General features: G+C 37.5%; 1 protein-coding gene across 5 annotated transcripts in view; it reads right to left on the bottom strand.

Moving 5' to 3' along the window:
- LOC149254877 (putative trehalose-phosphate phosphatase C) overlaps positions 1-16,655 on the bottom strand; it is a 290,873-nt gene that overhangs the window by 238,499 nt on the left and 35,719 nt on the right. For all 5 annotated transcript variants that reach the window (XR_016267190.1, XM_089460253.1, XM_089460250.1 and 2 more), the window contains exons 6-7: positions 8,420-8,473; positions 8,067-8,168 (exon numbers count right to left, since the gene is read on the bottom strand). Coding sequence is in view for 4 of the 5 variants with exons in the window: in XM_089460253.1 (XP_089316379.1) it covers positions 8,067-8,168; positions 8,420-8,473 (156 nt within the window). In the remaining variant the exon portion in view is untranslated. The remainder of the gene's footprint in view (positions 1-8,066; positions 8,169-8,419; positions 8,474-16,655) is intronic.

Below are 16,655 nucleotides of genomic sequence, written 5' to 3'. Positions count from 1 at the left end.
TGTAACTAGGTTCAGTCTTCATAATGACATGATCTTTGTGTTTAATGTAAATAAAGGAAATAAATTATTTTTGTAATCTTGCTAAATGGGTTTCATGAGCAAGAAGTGTCACTAGTTGAAAGACTTCTTCTTGATGTCTTTAGGATTTATTTATATGTCAAAGAGTCATGTCATGTGTATAGAAACTCTTCATGAGTTCATGTAAATATGTACAAGTCTTCAATGTTGTGTAACATCCAAGGTTGCACGAAACGGGGAAACGGGGACGAGTTTTCGGAACGGGAACCGATACGAAATGCGACCTCCCCAAATTTTGGAAACGGGGAAATATATATATATATATTAGGACATTTAAGAAATATGTGCAATCATAAAGCATATATGATACATTCTAATTTATTACATTATGATAAAATTGTTAATTGTCAATGCATAAACTATAAGTCTCTAAATTTACATCACATTAATTCATGAATGATCACATAATGAAAACAGAAATATCCAAAATCAGCCACGAGAAATTTCTAATTTCTTGTCTCGTGCTTGATTGGGAGTCTCCTCCTACATAGTCGAATGACCTTAGTGCTCTTGATTAAATACAAGTTTCATACCCTAGTACCCTACATGCTCTTGATTATTGGGAGTCTCCCTTGCATAGAGGGCTTGGTTCTCTTGATTAAATACAAGTTCCATACCCTAGTACATGATAAAATCCAATGGAAACATTGCAATCCCCCCAATCCTGAAAAATAGATAAGTCTGTTGGATTTTGAGTGAGATCTAAAATTCTACTTTCTCCATATGAAATCCAATGAGGGCGAAACCACTCTCAAACATCCTGAGTCATTTCATGGTAATGTTAAAAATTTAAGTAAAAGGATGAAAATGAAAAATAAAGGAGAATATCACTTTTACTTTCTTAACATTACCATGAACTGCATATACCTCAAACTTCCTGATAAACTGCATATCAACACTAGGGCAAAAGTTCACTTTTATAACTTTAGATAGGCATCTAAAAGCAACTAGAAATAACTAGGATAACCTAAAAATAAATTAGAAAACAAATTAAAAAAAAAGTAAAAAATAAAAACACAAGTAAAAAGTTGAAACATGAGTCGTACTGCCTTGAAACGCGTTTCAGGTCGTACTGGCCACGTTTCAGTTTTGTGAAACGTGGCAGTATAGCCTGAAACTCGTTTCAGGGCCGTACCACATGCGTTTCAGCGTTTCGTACTCGTTTCCATACGGAAACGCCCCCTTGCCCTACGTTTCCTGCAACTTAGGTAACATCCCTCCAAGACCAAGATCAATGCCTCAAAACAAGCCTTATGAAGTCTGCAAGCAAAGTGATAAGGGAAAATCATGTTGGCTCCAAACAAATGAATTAAATATATAAATATGTCATGTTGGCTTGAAACAAATAGTCACGTCGGTTCATGAACATATGTCGGCTCAATTATGTGTGGCTCATTACTATAAATACCCAAGAGGGGTCAAAGAAAATGAAACAACAAAATTTTCGGATGCCTCTGATGAGCCGCAGTAAGGAAACTACAGTCATGAAGAGAAGGGAGTCGCAGTCAAGGGACAAGTAGCCGCAGTCAAGGAGCAAGAAGCTACAACACATCTGCATTTTCTCTGTGGGATAGATCTAAGGTTCAGCTGCCTCCTCAGATGGGTATAAGGAGCAGCAGAACCTAGATTATCCTCCTCTCGGCATACCTGTGACTTGAAGGAGAAGCCCTCGGATAGGTAAGACTATGGAAAGAGACGCAGCATCAACATGTGATCTGGGCTAGATATAATTTTGTGATTACAACCTCGGCATCACTGTCTTGGGATATGGATCTATGTAGACATATCACCACAACATAGCTAATGATCTCAGCACACCTATGAATCTACTCTTGGATGGATATGGGTCTAAGATCCGCATTTCAGGAAGACTAGTATCCCTGCAACTTCGGATGTATATGAAGTCTCGGACACCTTGTAACCTCAGTGATAAATTGATGAGACTGATCTCGGTGGAAGGATAACATCATAGTCACTGTTTCATTGGAGATTAGAGAGAAAAGGTCCCAGTGCATGGAGTGACAATCACTATCTCGACATAAGGTGAAGGAGCAGTAGTGCAGTCAATATATAATAAGAAGAAGCAGTACTAAAGTTCCAGCATACTGATAATGAAGGAATGATGTCTCTGTAGTAGTCTCGGCATCATGATGAGAAGCAGTAATAATAATCATTGTCTCAGCAAGTATACAATGACGATAAAGACATAATACACAGACATCATGCTGAAGACTTCAATGAAGACCTCGTTGATATAATAGCAACAGTGAAGATCACAGGGATGTTGTAGTGATGGCTTCAATGGTGCAGCAATAAGGATGGTCTCAGTAGTGACAGAAAGGAGGATTGATATCTTGGTCTTGGAGAGGCAGAGGGTGTCACGGGTCATGGTCTTGGTATTCGTCAATGGAATCTCTATAAGAAGAATTTATGCATGGGTTTTCCTCTCCAAGAGGGAGAGGTTTTGGCCCTAGCAAAAAGCCAAAATATTTGTGTTCTTGTCTCTTTTGTTTTGATAGCAATTTGCTGAAGCTAACACATACACACTAATAATGAAGTAGATATAAAGCTAAGATTAATTGTGTAAAAACTTCACAAATTGTTATCATGTATCAAAGAATCAACTTAATTATGTTAGCCCTAGACTCTTCACCAAACATGAGGAGTTAAGGAGGGACCTAGGGAAGGTCAACCTTAGTGGCATCATTGGGAGTGGCACAAAGATGAAGGAGGAGGAGGAGAACACAACTCTAGCATCGAAGGGATGGCAGAAGTCGAAGCGAAAGAAGGACATTTCGAAGGTGAAATGTTTCAGTTGTGGTGAGATGGGCCACTATGCATCCCAGTGTCCTTTGAAGAAAAACAACAAGGATGAAAAACATGATCCTAAGGCTGCTTCAGCAAAGATTGACGAGGAAGAGTTTGCCATGAGTGCCCATGCATCTCCAGGCGGGAGATGGGGCAATATTGAGCTGTAATCGAGACGACAACATATGGGGGCAGGATCTTTGAGGAGTCCACCCCTTGGATCAATTCCTTGCTATGGGAGCCCAAGATTCAGTAGTAGCGAGATGGACTTAGTTTCAGATGATGCAGTGGAATGTTTGGAGGACAGATGCAGTGGCTTGGAACCAGAGACTGATCAGCGCAAAGCAAGGTTGGCAGCAGTGCAGAAGTCAGTAGCAGCACAGAAGATTCAGAGGGACAGCAGCAGTCAAACTCCAACATTCATTGTATTATGATGAACACAGTTAAGTTCAGCTAATTTTGGATGTTTTTCAGTTGCTTCTCTCAGCAACTGAGTTGTAGTACGGATGTAGAGTTAGCAGTGGCAGTGCTAATAGTATAGTAGATGCAGCATTTGAGAGGGAGTTGTAGTATGGATGCAGTAGTGGCAGTGGCAGTGTCATGGGAAGCAGTACAGTAGCAGCAACAACACAGTGTTGGTGGAAGCAGCAGTGCAGAAAGGAGGTGCTTCAGAAACAGAGAAGCATGCAGGTGGATATTGTCGCTAGAGCACTTTCCTCGCTAAGAGGGAGTGTTAGTTTTTGGTAGCATCATAAGTGCTCTAACCGTGAAAATTGGTGGAGAGGCTAAGGCACATGAGTTCTAAAGAACCCAGAAACAGTTTGGTGATCCACCTGCAAACACTCATTTAAATAAACATTAAATTAATTAAAATAATTATTGGAGTTCCTAAGTCTAAACTTAGGAAAATTAAAATATTACTGAGTATTAGTCAAAATATGGGTGAGAATGATCTAGAAGGAGGATCAAGTCATGTTTTAATCTTAGTCATTGATTAGAGACTTAATATCAGTCATTGAAGACTCAATAGGAAAATTATAAAATGGAGGTTTGGGGTTCATTTGGAAACACAAACAGAGAGATTGAAGAAATTGATTTTCTGAGGTGAGAAGTTCTCAGGAGGAAAATCGATTGGGGAGATCTTGCAGCTGAGGGGCAATGAGAATCTAAGAGAAGGACTTTCTGGAGAAAACTGACAAAGGGGCGAGAGAGCTTGTAGAGAGGCAGCGCAGTAGCCGAGAGCGCTGACCCAGAAAGGTTGTCTGCCACGCAGAATCCAGAATTGCTGAAACAGCGGAATCTACCGGGAACTGTCGGAACTGTCGAGAAATGCCAAAACTGTAGGGAACTGCCAGAACTGTTGGGAGAGTTGACGCAAAGGCAACGCAATAGCCGGGAGAGCTGACGCGGAAAAGTTGCCTATCACACAGAATCCAGAATTGTCGTCGAAACTGTCGGGAACTACCGGAACAGCTGACGTAGAGGACAGAGAAGGTGATGTAGGACTGACGCAGAGCCAACGCATAAATAGTCGGGGTTAGCCAGTCTTGTGCCAGATCAGCGGGAATTCTGTCGAGTGAAGTGAAGTAAAACTCACTCAGATTTTCCGCTAGTATTTTCTCTGTAAAGGATTGCTAGATAAGCATCCAAGATTTTTATTCAGATATTTCTCCTGCATAATAATAAACCCTCAGAACCGTTGCACCGGTTTTCTTGCATTGGGTTTTTCCGGGGACTATTGTGTCCAAAAATAAGTGTGTCCTATGTATCTTATTCTTTACTCTGTTTTCTGTTTCATGAGATCAAATATTTAATTTGTGTAGGTTGCAGAAGTTATTTGCTTCAATATTCAGAAGAATAACTTGATGAATGTAATTTAAAAAATCAAGTAGGTGAAGTAGATTCAAATTTGTTACAGTAGGGGTTTCTTCGAGGGTAGGAATTTTCACATTAATGAGGAGTTACACTTTTGCCATACATTGAATTAGTGAGGGAGAGTTACATTCTCTTAAGTGTGGAGTTACTATTTTATTCCAAGAGAGAGGTTCAATTTGCCAAGTAAGAGATTCTCAATTTAATTTACTTATTTCAAGAGAGAATTCGTTTTTATTAATCCAATAAATGTGAATGACTTTAGACTACTTTATAAATAATAGTATCATAATAATAATAATACTAGTAAGGATAAAAATATTAATTGTTGACTTGTATAATCATGATTTATTTGATTTTAAAATGGATTCCATATGTCGAGATCATCCTTGATTATTTAGACATGTCTTTCTATTTTTGGAAAGTCACTTCCAAATTGAGATGTGACTTACTATTTTTGGAAAGTCATATTAGAATTGTTAGAAATGAAATTTTATTATAGGTGGTTCAAACAGAACTGAAAGATATGATTTCTTCTAGGAGAAATTCATCCCTGAGTTGTCAAATTTTAATAGGGGTGCCTATAAGTCTCTAGTGTGGGCATTGAAATTGACAAGAAGAATGATCTCCCCAAGAGTGGAGAGGAATTGACTTATTTTTCATGAATATAATATTTTTCGAGTTTGCTAAAATTAGAAATCATCTATTTATAGACACCTGGAGAAGTGTGCCCCCCTTTTGCGAAGAAGTTTGACCTTTGAGTTATGCATGGAAGTGCCTTCTTAATACCAATTTCGGAGGCCATTGTCCTATATTTACAGGAGATATTTTTCCCAAATGAGGGGGTATTCTTTGAGGTTTCCTAGCACTTGTTTCATCTATTTTCAGGCAAAGCCTTGTGCTATTTTGAGCTGTGCGCTATTCCTAGGAAGAGGGTGCAACTAGTTCAGCTATGTTGGGCATATACATGAGATATTTTCTTCTCTTGAGACAGAGGGATTCACATGGAGGCTATTTTGAACATGGTTATCCTTTATTTTTGGCATTATTCTCTCTCTCAGGTGCCCTACTTAATGATTATTTTATGAGACTTTCCACTATCTTTGTCTATTCCAGAGAGACATTAGTTGTACACCCCCAAGCTAAGTGTATAAAAGTTGCAGAGGTGGTGAGGGTTCATCATTCATTATTTGTTTCAGTTTGAACTTTGAATATTTCATCCCATGCATTTCATTCGTATGTGTAAGAGAGTATTGGTCTGTGAGAGTTAAAGGTCAGTTTCATCCTGTTCATGTGATTCCATCCTTGGACTTGATGAACAGAGGTGCTTTGGAAGCAATTTGACATCCCCTGGAGTGCTTTGAAATTGAAGCCAATATATCCAAACTTTGTACTTGCAGTTTTGCATTAAATGTAGCATCTTATTGGACAGATAAATGATAAACCATATTTATTGATGTGTATGATTGATTTTACTTGAATTTTTTTAATTGATTGACATTGGGAATCATCCCGCCCAATCAATTTTGTAATTCATCATCCATGGAATTCAAGGCATTACAGTCACAAATAAATTTTTCTTTTTGACTTTGCTGTTTTGGGGATTTTCACATGCAGATCTGAACTTTTAACAACAGATTTAAGGCATTTTACAGCCAACTTCCATGGAAACCAACGTTATATGGCTCTATAGCAGTGAATCTGCAAAGTGCTTGTTGTCAGGAATTGATTTCATGCAGATTTCAGTTCTGCTATCTAATATACAACAAGCTTTTCCACAGATCTGAAGTGGCTTTTGGCAAGCAATGTTCAATTTTTATCTTCAGAGTAGAGACTCACGGCTGAGGTTAGCACCTACTAACCTGAAGCACAGATGGAAAGTGCAGAGGTGGCAAGGTACCTTCCTATTTAACTTGGGAACTCTTCTAGTTTCAAGCATTAACAAGTCCTTGCCATTCAACTGGCCAAAACACTGAACAAGGACAGATCGACAAACTGAGAAAGGAATTTGTCTTGGCAGACTTTGGGAAGACCAGGTTTTTCCAACAAGATGTATAACACAGAAAACTCCAGGAGATAACTTGGTACATAAGGGAAAACCTAGTGGTGGTGAAAAACTCGGAAACATATGAAAACCAGCCATGATAAGAAAAGGGGCCATTCTTTTGAGATCATATTTTTTTCTTCTCAAGAGGAAGGCCCAGAAAAACGAACAGCCAAAATCCAAGGAAAATAAGAGGTGAGCTTCTGGGAAAATGAGACCGGGTTTTCTTTCTCCAAGGGAATTCCCCAAAAACCCCAATATGAAAATCTTGAGAGAATTAAAAGGGCTTTAGGTTTCAAAACAATGCATAAGTTGATCTGCCCATAAGTGCCTGGTCATCCTTCCACCAACTAGAATGTAGTACCAAAGATAATTAGATAGTTTTATGGTTGGAGAATCAAAATCGGTTCCTCTGCTAGAACCGATGGCAACTGATGCTTGAAACACGTCCTACCAAAGGGGGCATAAGTGACTATGCCCAAGGGGTTGTTCGATTGAGAGATCACAATCAAATTCTACGAAGTGGGAGAAGCAAAGCGCCGGAATAAAATGTTGTAACGCAAGTCCGTAATCAGAAATTGCAGAGATGTCAGTACCATTCCTGAGCATGCCATGTCCAGCAGACTCATTAATTAAATGCTGAATCCCCATAGGGTTCTCCAGTTAAAAAGTTGTGTCCTGTGTATTGAGTATTATTATTGTTGTTTTATTCGTTATGTGGTTGTTGTGACTTTTCCTTTTTGAGTACCTTAATAACCTGCATTGATTATTCCCTCCCTTCAACCTGAATGAAGCTACAAAATCTATCTACTATAGGTCATATGTAATCAACCTTCAATAAGGACTTAACCAGCTAACATAAAGAATCTTCTGGAGGACTTATGTAAACCCTCTCCATTAAGAGCATTGTTACACAATGAAAGCATATAGCAGTCATGGAAGGCATGTGTGGACTGGAATCAAGGGCATTGTGCATATTCATGATCCTCAACCCCTAATGGATCCTTTTCTCTCACATGTCATTTCAACTTCAAAATGCCTTTGGGCTTACATGAAATTATGGCACTTAGAGATGCATATTGAGAAATAGATTTATGTATCTCTCTTATGGAATCAACTCAGAATTTTCTCTCTATATTGTTGTAAAAATGGCAACTGTATTATTTAGCCTTTTACGAACAAATGATGTATACATCTTTGGCACTAACAATGTAAGTACTTAATATGGAAAGATACATTTGTCTAAGTTAAATATCAGACTTACTTCTTCCTTGACACAGCGAAAGTGTACAGTGACACAATATTTATTATGTTCAACCCTCGCACCCTTGTAGAATTTGGCTCTCTCCTTCAACGCTTGACAAACCTATAGCATATAAAAAAAATGATCCCAATAAAAAAGAGGCTAAAGACGTCAAATTTTTAACCAAAATAAAACTTTGAAATGCATAAATGTAGATACTAAGCTCCTATCTTAACATTAATGTTTTGCTTGTGTATGTTGCTTTTTGATAGAAAATAGACAACAATGAAGTGAAAATTTATGTTATCTTAATGGAAAGCAGTTAATAACAAAAATTTGATATCTCTATAGACTAAAAGGGTTCAAATACAAACCTCATTCATCAAGGGAAGATATTCACTGGCAGGTTGGTAAGAAACAATTTTTCCCTGTATAGCAAAGCCCATGAGAATCAATTTAGATATAAAAGATCTTTTTGAAGGGATCTTTGAAGGGCAAAAATACGAAAGGCATCCCATCAAGAAAAATGTACTACTCTTCATCTCATTGCGAATGTATAGAAATATATAGTTCCTTTTCATTAGAGATATTCGAAATCCATACAAATTAGTGTACAAAATTCTCTTTCACGAGATATTCCAAATATACATTTAGCCGAATATAAAATCATAATTAAAAAATGTCTTGATAGAGTTTATATTTAATAATAATCATATTATCATGTATCACACTTAATACTTTTCTAATTACAAATATTAAATAAATTTAAGTGATTTATCTACTCAAATGCCATTTTATGGTTAGTCATTATTCCTCTTACATCCCTCCCACGAGATATATTATTGTAGATATATCTCATTATTACACATTAACTAATATATTAAACAACTTTTTTGCATAGCACGTGTGTCTATGTACAAATTTATGCAATGTTTCACCAAGTTTTCAGGTGGGGAAATGCAGGAACCGAGAGACGCATAGAGGGACGTGTGGGAGAACACCAAACTTAGGGAAATTTAGGGAGGGGAACATTGTTCTATATATATATAATTGAAATTGAAATTTCATAATGAAATATATTGATTTTACATCATAAATGATTAATGAAATAGAATCGTAAAATAATGTATACATCAATTTAAATTCATCAGTGATTATTCTAGAATTTGATTACTTTTAAGCAAAATAATAGATATTAAAGTCTGAAGACTGGAATAGAAAATTGAAATTACTCAAAACATAAAAATAGTAAAAAGTGACAAAGTCAAAGACTTGGTCGAAGGTCATTGGTGTCTAGAGTCAAGACTCAAAAGTTAAAACTAAAAATGGAAAATGGACAATGAACAAATGTTATCAGAATTAGACAGGTGATCAAACCAGTTGACCCCAAAACTGGGAACTAGAAAAAAAAAAAAAAAAAACAAAACAAAACAAAAACCCAATCAACCAAAAACTACATAAATATTCAAATTTTGAAAAAAATGCATGAATATTCATGTGCATCTATAAGAAGAGAAGAGATTTGTGGGGTTTCCTCTCAAGTGGAGAGGTTTTGGCATTGGCTTGCAGCCTATACCTTGTGTTCTTGAGTATTGTTGATCTTCTTGTTTTGGTACTTGTTTGATGATAAGAATAACATAATAATACAAGAAGAAGCTAACAAGTAAGAAAAAGTAAAAGGACATCACAAGCAGTTATCAAGTATAAGAAAAATCATCCTAACTATTGCCTTATATATTTCTCAACATTATGAATCATTTAACCAATGTGTTAAAATAAAAGGCCGAATTATTTGTCTTCTAGTGTGAGTTGTATTGGGAATAAGATGAACAGTTTGAGTTAGCCTCCTAAAATTTAGGAAGGACGAGTTAACATTAGCAGTGAGCCTTTGTTAACTTGTGAGCCACTAGTTCGACTTACCTAATATAGAACTCACTAATTTTAACCACTCAAATTGCCTTTAAATGGAGGAACGAAGGCACAAGTTTAATCATTATTTTGGTGAGCACAAGTTGATGAAAACAAGAAATAGGAAGCACGAGTTTGTGCATGGAGCTTGTGAGAGGAAGAGTGTGCAAGAGAAGCTTGTGCACAGGTTGGTAGAGGGCAACAGAGACCAATAGTCTTGCAAAAGTTTCAAGCTTAGATCAAGTAGGAAAGACAAGTGTGTCTTTCAGATTGAAACAATTGTATTTTGGAAGAGATCAATTGCTCAGTTTTTGCTATCAATAAAATTCTCATCAAGCAAAGGGTTTTCCCAGTCGGGTTCCCTTGACAATTCTATGTTCTTGAATTGTGTGTTTGTGCTTTTATTTTTGTTCCTATTCTGCTGCATCTAATAGAAAAAATGTGTGTTTATGTGAGAAGAAATTTTACTTCATATTGCTCGTATTAGCAGATCAGAATTTCATGGATTTTCTACATGGTATTAGAGCCAGATCAAAATAAAGATAGCACATCCAAAGTGCAAAACACATCAAGGAGACATCTGAAATAGGTCGCAGACTCTTGGAGCTCAGCGAAGAAGAGAAGGTGACTTGGTTTAGGTTGGTTTCTTGTGACTGTTTGGGCATATTCAAGAAGAGGAGCAGGGTCGAGGCTAGAAGGAGCAGTTCTGGGCAATTTTGTGCCGAGTTGGAGGTTGGTTTTCTCATGTAAACAGGCCTAATCTATTCTGTGTGTGCCCTAGTTCAGGTCGAGTGCTGTAGGAATAGTTTGAGGGCTGGAAAGACATTACAGGCAATTGTAAGAGGGCAGAAAGATCAACGAGTACGGATACCTGCCTAGAAGAGGAAATCACAGTGTTTGTCCGGGCCAAGAACAGGGTTGTAGCAGTAGCTACAGGTAGTCCTAACAAGGGTCGAGAATCACAAAAGGAAAGCACAGGCCGAGAAGGAGCATAACAACTAGAGATATGTTGATTGGTGTTTCATGTTGATGTTTTGCTAAGGGGATATTGTTCAGGTTGAACTGTGTGTGTTTGACATCTTAAGAGCAGTGAGGAGGGTTGCTAGCAGGTGTCAAAAGGAGCCCTAAGTGTAGACTTGTGAAGGACAATTAGGTCTGCTACGAGAGGCAGTTTTAGAGGCTCTAAGTACAGTATGAAGGACTACAAGATTGTTAGTGGGCAAGTTTTAGAGGGCTCTCAGGGGAACAGGATGGCTTACCAAGTGTTGAGAGCAGATCATTGTCTAGAGGGAGCATCGAACTTCATAGATTGGAAAGGGAGGATTATGATAGTGTTGGAAGATATTGGTGTGGGAGAATTCGTGAGGCAGGCTATCCCACCACCATAAGATGCCCAGCATAATAAGAATGATATCAAGGCAAAGAAGATCATTCTAGAAGGGGTCAAAGATCATATAGTGCCTCATATCCATGAGAAGGAGACAACGTTTGAGATGTATGATACAATCTTAAAGTTGTATCAAAGTACTAGTGATACCAAGAACCCTGCTCTTAAGGAGAAGTTGAGTACTTGAATGAGCCCATCGTCCCATATTTGACAACGTTCACTCAAGTACGAGATGAACTAGGTGCAGTGGGCGTTGTTGTATCTCATCATGATGTTGTGAGTTTTGCCTTACTTGGACTTGACAAGTCATGGAAAGTGTTCCAGGATGTTGTTAATGGGAGAGAGAACTTCCCAAATTGGGAAAGGTTTTAGACTGACTACATATAGGAAGAGATCCAAATAGAAACCATAGAAGGGAGATTAGTTATCACAGAGGACGAGGAGAACAATGCCCTAGCAGCCAAGAGTAGCAAGGCCAAGGGCAAGGAGGGCCAAGGAGAGGTTGAGTCCAGTCAGAAGGGCAAGAAGAAGGATCTATGCAAGATCAAATGCTTTCATTGCCATGAGTTTGGACACTATGCTTCTAAGTGTCCTAGTAAGAAGAAGGGGGGCGGAAAGGATCATGTTGTTGCATCAGCAGAGGTAGATGACTTTTCTGCCCAGTTCGAGAAATATTTCTCATTGATTGCTTGCATGGCAAGCTCAGCAAATAGCAGTATATGGTATATTAATTCAAGGGCTTCCTTCCACATGACCAGGAACAAGAAGAGTTTTAGCCACCTGAAGGAGAAGGACATGCAGTTTCAGATTGAGCTAGGAGATGATGGTCAATATGCAACTAGAGGAGTTGGTACTATCAGCTTTCAAAGGGAGTCAAGTAATCCTCTTCATCTCAGAGATGTTCTCTATGTTCCAGGATTGAGGCAGAATCTTGTTTTGGTAGCTACCTTTGAGGACAAGGGATATGTAATCATCTTCAGCAAAGGTAAGGCATACCTCCAACACTTAGCTTCTCTACGAGTTGTAAGAAGCAAATAGGTGTGAGGGTGAAGAATCTCTACAAGTTGCAGGTAGAGACAAGAGCAGCCTTGAGCAGCAAGGCAGGGAATACTCAGAGTAGAGAAGTGGTGGTTGAGCGAGAGCAAGATAGAGATCCCAAGATGGAGCCTCAGCTAGTATCTCAGTTTCAGTCTAAGCTAGTTGGCAGTTGCGCTGACCAGTAGGATGATGATGATTAGGACCATAGCCCAAGGCGAGTGGAGGCAGCCACTCAGTGAGAGACTTCCAGTATAGGGAAAGTTCTAGCCAAGTGGTCAGAGGATTTGGTTAAGGGAGAATCGAGTCTCCCAGCATCAAGAAGCAGACACACAAGTACACGGGGTACATGGAAATTATGACTAAAGTGGTGGACTCGTAGAGCATGGTGGAAAAGAACATGTCTTCAAAGCAAGTTCTGCAGAAGAAAGCAAGGAAGCCTTCCATTTCAGAGGGACAATTGCAGCAGCGAAGAACATGGTAGAGTTGAAGACAGTTCTAGGTGGACGAGGTTCTTCCAAGAACACCTTCCTCGCTAAGAGGGAGTGTTGAAAATATTAGCGAGAAAAGGGTTCCTTGATTTGTGCCTTAATCATAGGAGCCAGAATGAGTTTCTTCTTTGGCATGCTCGAGCTCCTAAAAAATAGGAGTCCAGGACGAGTTATGAAGCAGTTAACCAATGTGTTAAAATAGAAGGCCAAGTTATTTGTCTTCTAGTGTGAGTTGTATTGGGAACAAGACGAAGAGTTTGAGTTAGCCTCCTAAAATTTAGGAAGGACAAGTTAACACTAACAGTGAGCCTTTGTTAACTTGTGAACCACCAGTTCGACTTACCTTATATAGAACTCACTAATTTTAACCATTAGAATTGCCTTCAAAAGGAGGAATGAAGGCACAAATTTAATCATTGTTTTGGTGAGACCAAGAAATAGGAAGCACAAGTTTGTGCGTGGAGCTTGTGAGAGGAAGAGTGTGCAAGAGAAGTTTTTGCATAGGTTGATAGAGGGCAGTAGAGATCAACAGTCTTACAAAAGTTTCAAGCTTAGATCAAGCAGGAAAGACAAGTGTGTCTTTCATATTGAAACAATTGTATTTTGTAAGAGATCAATTGCTCAATTTTTGCTATCAATAAAATTCTCATCAAGAAGAGGGTTTTCCCAGTCAAGTTCCCTAGAAAATTCTGTGTTTTTGAATTGTGTGACTGTGCTTTTATTTATGTTCCTATTTTGCTACAACTAGTAGACAAATTTTGTGTTTATGTGAGAAGAAATTTTGTTTCAGATTGTTCATATTATCATATCAGAATTTCATGGATTTTCTACACTAAGTAGCCATCAAGGACTTTGGTTGGGTCATGCTAATGGACCAGGGGTGAATGGCCCAAGGCAATTGCAGGATTGGAAAAATATTCTCCTAAGAAGCCAGAAGGACTTGGCTAACTCATGCTAATTTGACCAAAGGAGATAGATTTCAAACAATTTGTTGATGGTGGCCATGGTTTGATTGGTAATTTGACTTGGATTATGGGCATAGATTTCTAAACAAAATTGATGTTTTTGTAAACCTTGTTCAAGAATAATTTCTCCTAAAGAAAAATTGTTGGGTTTTCTCCCAATGTAAAAATATTGTCTCTATTGTGCATGGTTTTCTTTCTATGATCTTTACTTTTTCCACTACATTTACTATTGATATTTAATGTGTATAATTGCTCAATCATATCAATGGCATGAGATAAATTGATTGAATATCATTACTTATTAATTATTAGATCAAAAAATTGTTTTCTACTACTCACCTTATAGAAATTCAACAATCATCACCAAGCTCAACCTGTACTCCTAAGTCCTTCTCTATTAGTCTAGAAAGCAATTTTTGGGCCAATGTCATAAGACAAGATGCTCCACTGTCCACATATCACACATTCCTTGGAACCATACTGGTAGAGAGGAAAGATACCATTTACAAATCTTTCTCAAACTTTGTAGCAAACTCATTCCTATGAATTTCTATAGAGGTTGCTACTTCACCCTACTTGCTTTAGTTGTTGCTTCTCTTTGCCCTTCTTCTTATTTGGATGTTGCAATGCATAATGTCCGAACTTATGACAAATGAAGCACTTGAATTTACTTGAGTCCTCCTTTCTTGGTTGTGAAGTTGACTCCTCACTCTTTCCCTTACCTTTACTAGGTCCTTTTCCTTTTCCCTTCTACATCTCACCAAATAGGACCATGTTCTAGTCACCATCATTCTTGTTGGTCTTTGACTCCATCTGAGTCTTTTATATACAATCATCCCATGGTCTTTCAAAGTTAGGAAGACTTTCACGAGCACAAACACCCTTGATAAATGGTTCCTATGAAGTTGGAAATCCATTCAGTGCCATGTTCACCAACTCTGCCTCTAATACCTTCTCCCCAATTGATGCAAGTTGATCACAAAGTTGCATGATCGTCATCAAGAAACTAGTAACAGTGTCTGATCTAGTCATCTATATGGCTATGAATTTGTTCTGCTATATCATTTTTCTATTTATGTTCTCACTCTCGTAGAGGCTAACCAAAGCATCGAACATCTCCTTCATCATTTGCTTCTTGGATAGGTGAGGAATCAACCAATCCTTCATGGCATCCAAGATCACCCACTTGACCTTCACTTCGTTCTTATGTACTTCCAACTACTGTGGCAATGGCAATGTTACCCTGGCTTCCCAAGACAAGTAATTAAAGTCATCGTCTAATCTCTCCTCAAATTTGAGGCTTGCTAATGCCTCATGTTGTCGCCCAAATTGTATAGGTGAATTCGACAATGCTCAGGGCAAGGGTTGTCACTCTAATCCCAACCCTCTCCGTTTAAGTTGTCTCCCTATAGCAGGCTAAGCAGGGTAGTCCCCACGGATGAAACAATGAGTTCAAGAGACAAAACTGAATGGCCTAGCAACTTGGTTGAAAATTATTGGCAAGTTAAGATTATCTAGCACAATTTTATTAGATTTAAGAATTTCTTATGTATGAGACCAGTGCATTAGGAGTCAAATTAATTGCACAATGTAGATTAATTTCTAAGTTACCGGATGAACAATTGTTGTTTAAGATAGCTAGCTTGACAATTAGAAGTTATGAGCCAATGCAAATATTGCAACGATTATGATAAAAAATGAAAGATACTTAAGTTCACAATAGAAGTGAAGCAACTAAATTTAATCAATTGCAAATCAAGAAATTAAGCCCACAATTCCTAATTATCAATAGGGATGCAATGCAAGGTAAAATGCAAGATCTTGGTTAATTTTATTTAAATGCTTACCTAAGTGAAACCTTCGTACTAACTGTTTTGGAACTAGTCTCAAATGCAAGATATAGAGAGAAAATTCGGGGAAGAAGGCTAAGGCTTCATGAATGATACCTCCCCTTGTTTCTAACTACCCAAGTGCCTCTGGCGCTGCAGAGACTATGGCCTTGACGACTACCAGGTCACCTATGTTATCTGCAAACGAGGGCCTAGACTACCCAAGTTTAGAAAAAAATGGGTCCCTATCACCAAGCTTATGCTTAGAGGTTAATTTTAGAGATACAGTCTACAACTAACATCCAAGTGCAAATGAGATTAATTAGCTTATCCCAATGAGAGAGACAATATTATTCCAATGCTACAAAAGATACACTATTACATCAACATTGATTAGGCTCCTTATCGACTTGAACTTGAAATGAAAAATGAAGCACTATAATAATACTTCTTAGAACCAACTTAGATCCCTCTCACTAAAATAAGATTATCAATATTTTAATGAAACTAACTTTAATCAAAATTAAGGTTATCCTAAAGGATCAATTAATTTATTTCAAATTTGGATTATTAACTTTAATCAAAATTAAGGTTATCCTAAAGTATCAATTAATTTATTTCAAATTTGGATTATTAAGCAAGTCAAAAGATTAAGTTAAGTTGGTTAATTTAAAGTTAAATTTAAATTTAAGTTGGTTAATTTAAAGTTAAATTTAAATTAATTAATGGGTAATTAGAAGATCAAGGATAAGGTGAGTAGATTTTAAAGTTAATTAATTAATTAAAATTATGTTGAAAGTTAAATTTAAGATAAATTATGGTTAATTGAAAGATTTTATTAAAATATAAGTTAAAGATCAAATTGGAAAATTTATGCATAAAGTTAAACCTAGAGCATTAGTTGAACCTATTAAAAGGCCCCTAAAAAAATATTAAAAAAAAAAAAAAAAATTGACCCCCTTATCCAAATGTTTTTTTCCAAAATTAAAATCACC

This window comes from Pinus tabuliformis, chromosome 7, assembly GCF_031772625.1.
Source record: "Pinus tabuliformis cultivar Carrire ecotype Pingquan chromosome 7, CPIR1, whole genome shotgun sequence".
Lineage (NCBI taxonomy): Eukaryota > Viridiplantae > Streptophyta > Pinopsida > Pinales > Pinaceae > Pinus > Pinus tabuliformis.
Note: the sequence above shows the minus strand (reverse complement) of the source record. Positions and strands in the feature narration are given on the sequence as shown.